General features: G+C 45.1%; 1 protein-coding gene across 1 annotated transcript; it reads left to right on the top strand.

Moving 5' to 3' along the window:
• The first annotated feature begins 302 nt into the window (after window positions 1-302).
• On the top strand, window positions 303-1,499 carry LOC119344975 (putative receptor protein kinase ZmPK1). The gene has a single exon (XM_037615243.1). It carries the CDS (start codon window positions 303-305, stop codon window positions 1,497-1,499), a length of 1,197 nt encoding a protein of 398 aa, XP_037471140.1.
• The last annotated feature ends 1,940 nt before the right edge of the window (window positions 1,500-3,439 follow it).

Here is a 3,439-nt window from a genome sequence, read left to right as displayed (position 1 = left end):
TAGGATTAACCATATTCAACATACGTTTTTTGTTGTTTTGTGTGAACACCGAAGTCATCGCCGGCGAGGGTGAGAAGGAGGATAAGCGGCAACACAAATATGATGCCTCACAAAAATAAAGGAGACGGACCTATTGTGGTCTTGAGTGATGGTTGTTGAGTTAAGAGCGTGTGTTATGTTTTCTCCCCTGTTGCAACGCACGGACTCTTCTGCTAGTTTTGCTGATAAGCAGCAACTACTAGTCCGGCCAGCTCCCTGCTTTGTTAGTTATCACTTGCTTGCCACTTTGTTGCTGCATGAATATGGGCGCCTTCCTTCCATGCTTCAGGAGCTGTTTTGCATCGCTGCTCTTGCTCCTAATCTTCGCCGCACATCCATCTTCTCAAGCCTCCAACGCGACCGCGGAATTGTCCACTGTTTGGAGCACCGACGGTTCGTATATGCTCTTCCGTTCCGGCCAGGAGTACTTCTTTTCTGCAACATTCTACTCCTACTTCCAGGAGTACTTCTTTGCAATATGTGTCAATGATGTGGTCGTTTGGTCGGCCAACCGTGACCGCCCACTCCAGTGTGGTTCCACCCTCAACTTCACCGCCGACGGGGACTTGGTTCTTCGGGATTCTGATGGCAGCCTTGTCTGGTCCAGCAACACCTCCGGCCAATCTGTCATCGAAATGAACATCACCGAATCCGGCAATCTGGTTCTCTTCAACCAAAAGAACTTGCCAGTCTGGCAGTCGTTCGATCACCCAACTGACGCTATGCTTCCCCGGCAGCCATTAATGGAAGGGATGAAGCTGACGCCCAGCATCGACAATGCCAGCTTCGCTGCCAGCAATCAGTTCTATCTAGCAGCTCATCATGCTAGCCTGCAAGCATCTGAAGGGTCAACACACCAGATCTACTACCAAAGCTCGGTATACTATGCAGGCAACGCGTATGATGAACCCACATACATCGTGCTCGTCAATGGGAGCCTGTCCATCTTCGCTGCCTCCTCTCCACCTTCAGACTCGATCACAAATGTTAGGATCGACCTGCCTCATGCGCGCTCGTTCCAGTACATGAGGTTCGAGTCTGACGGATATCTCAGGCTGTATGAGTGGGATCAAAATAACACCCGGTGGTTATTCGTGTATGACATCTTCCAGCTAGATTGCTGCAACTACCCAACTGTCTGGGGAAAGTACGGGATCTGCAGGAATGGGCAGTGCTTCTGCCCAATTTCTGCAAATGATACCTCGTACTTCAGGCAGGCTGATACCTGGAATCATAACCTTGGCTGCATTGCAGTAGATCCAATTTCTTCTTGCCAGTCTGTTGCAGCTGCGAAAGATAACCAGCTAGTAGCTCTCCCCAATGTTTCCTACTTCAATTACAATGATCCCGATGCTGCAATACCAAATGACGAAGAGAACTGCAAGCAAGCCTGCTTGAGCAATTGCTCTTGCAAGGCCGCATTTCATACTTTCCAGAATGGTTCCGGTGGATCTTGTTAGATAATAACGAGAAATAAACGAGACAAAAGTGACACGAATGAGAGGAACACCTGGATACATGGCACCCGAATGGCTGACATCGAAAATCACTGAGAAGGTCGATGTTTACAGTTTTGGTATCGTGGTCATGGAAATCTTAAGTGGAAGAAAGAACATCGACTACTCTCAGCCTGATGAGGGTGCTTAGCTCATTATGGTACTACGAGAAAAGGCAATGAATTCTCAACTGGAAGATATGATCGACAGGAACAACCAAGATATATGATCATGCAACAAGGAGGAAGTGATTGAGATCATGAAGCTTGCAATGTGGTGCTTGCAGAGTGACAGCAACAGAAGGCTTCACATCATGTCAGTGGTGGTGAAGTTCATGGAAGGAGAAAGAAATGTGGAATCCGACTTGAACTACAACTTCTTCGATCTAAGCCCTGCAATCGTTGTGCCAGTTGGTCAACCCAACTTCTCCGCCCTGCCAAATGCATCAGTGCTCTCTGCCCCCAGGTGAAATCAGACAGAGAAACCTGTCATACCATAATTTATCTGTGTCATCTTCTGTTTCTGTTATCTAAACTAATTATTTTGAATGGGCATATATATACTTAAATGTTTCAAGTATAGCAACACCGTACCACAAAAAGGTAACAGAGATCAATGTACGAAATTCTTCATCATGTCAGTGATGTATTGAGCAGAGAAACCTTCAAATATTTTCATCAGTAAATAAAGGTATATTGAGCCCTAATTTGTTTCCAACGCACAAACTACCCATGGGTATGCAAAAAGTATGACAATGCTTTTGGAGAACTTGTATGAGTAAAGTATGCAAAAAATATTTTCATCAATGCTTTTGGTTGTTTTCAGAACACATGGCCTTCTATCACTCCCTACATCCTAGGCTGGCTCACCTACTCTACTAGCCTGGGCTCGGAATGTTCCTCCGATGTGGTGCTGTTTACTTCTCACCTCCTCCTCAATCCTCAGTGCACAACACTGGGGGGTGGGGGGCAGCAACATGGTGTTGAGCCTGGTAATGTCTTGGGCCCAAATTGATGGCCTGTAGTCTTACCCTACTCTTCTTTCAACAATAGAACATATTTTTTATTTCCTTTACATAATTATTGTGTGCTGAAGACTGAGGTGACCGACTTTCTGACCGGCTTGCAATTTAATGCATACTAAAAGATTTAATAGTTCAAATCAATGAATAAATGACAGTATACATGTTCTAATTGGTGAATGGTGAACTTTTCAAGATGTGACTAATAAACAAATTTGTGTTTATGAGTTTGTCTAAGTCAGTCATGAATGAGGCTGCCATTCTCTCTTCTAAACCATGGAGAACCATATAGTCGTATTGAAAATTCATTCACTGTTTTGCAGTTCCTCTAGAATATATCTCTAAGAAACACGATATATACTATAACTCATGGATACACGCACACGCACGCTTACACAATGGCCACTGAAAGCCTGACTCGGAGATCTAGAGTATATTGTCTCTGTGACAACTGACAAACAATTTATAATTCCAATCTTGCTATCCAGACCCTTATGTTTACACCGAAAAGGAACAATACCTTGTCTGCTCTGTCGTCATATCAGCGGGAGCCAAGCATGGCGAATCGATAGCATTTTAGGCAGGGTGTGTTCTGTCTGTGTGCAGTGCATTAAGGCCGTTAGGTTTGATGCAATTTTGGGCCGAACTAAAGATCACCGGGAGCATTGGCATCTGAGAGAGGTCGGTTGCCGGTCAAATTCCCCACCGTGGTTGCCTGCCACGCGGCCTGACCAAACCCTACTCCTCGCACCAACTTTTTTTTTCGAAAAGGGGGCTCTCCGGCCTCTGCATCAGAGTGATGCATACAACCATCTTATTAACCAAAAAACAAAAAGTGTCAACAAGGTTCCAAAGTCTCCAGTTGATAAAAGGAAAATGCAGC

The sequence above is a fragment of the Triticum dicoccoides genome, unplaced genomic scaffold (genome assembly GCF_002162155.2).
Source record: "Triticum dicoccoides isolate Atlit2015 ecotype Zavitan unplaced genomic scaffold, WEW_v2.0 scaffold196271, whole genome shotgun sequence".
In the NCBI taxonomy this organism is placed as follows: domain Eukaryota; kingdom Viridiplantae; phylum Streptophyta; class Magnoliopsida; order Poales; family Poaceae; genus Triticum; species Triticum dicoccoides.
The sequence above is the reverse complement of the archived record's forward strand: the minus strand, read 5'-3'. Positions and strand labels throughout refer to the sequence as shown.

What these genes read in the sequence shown, in the direction of transcription:
- LOC119344975 (XM_037615243.1), top strand. Translation starts at nt 303, where the DNA reads ATGGGCGCCTTCCTTCCATGCTTCAGGAGCTGTTTTGCATCGCTGCTC.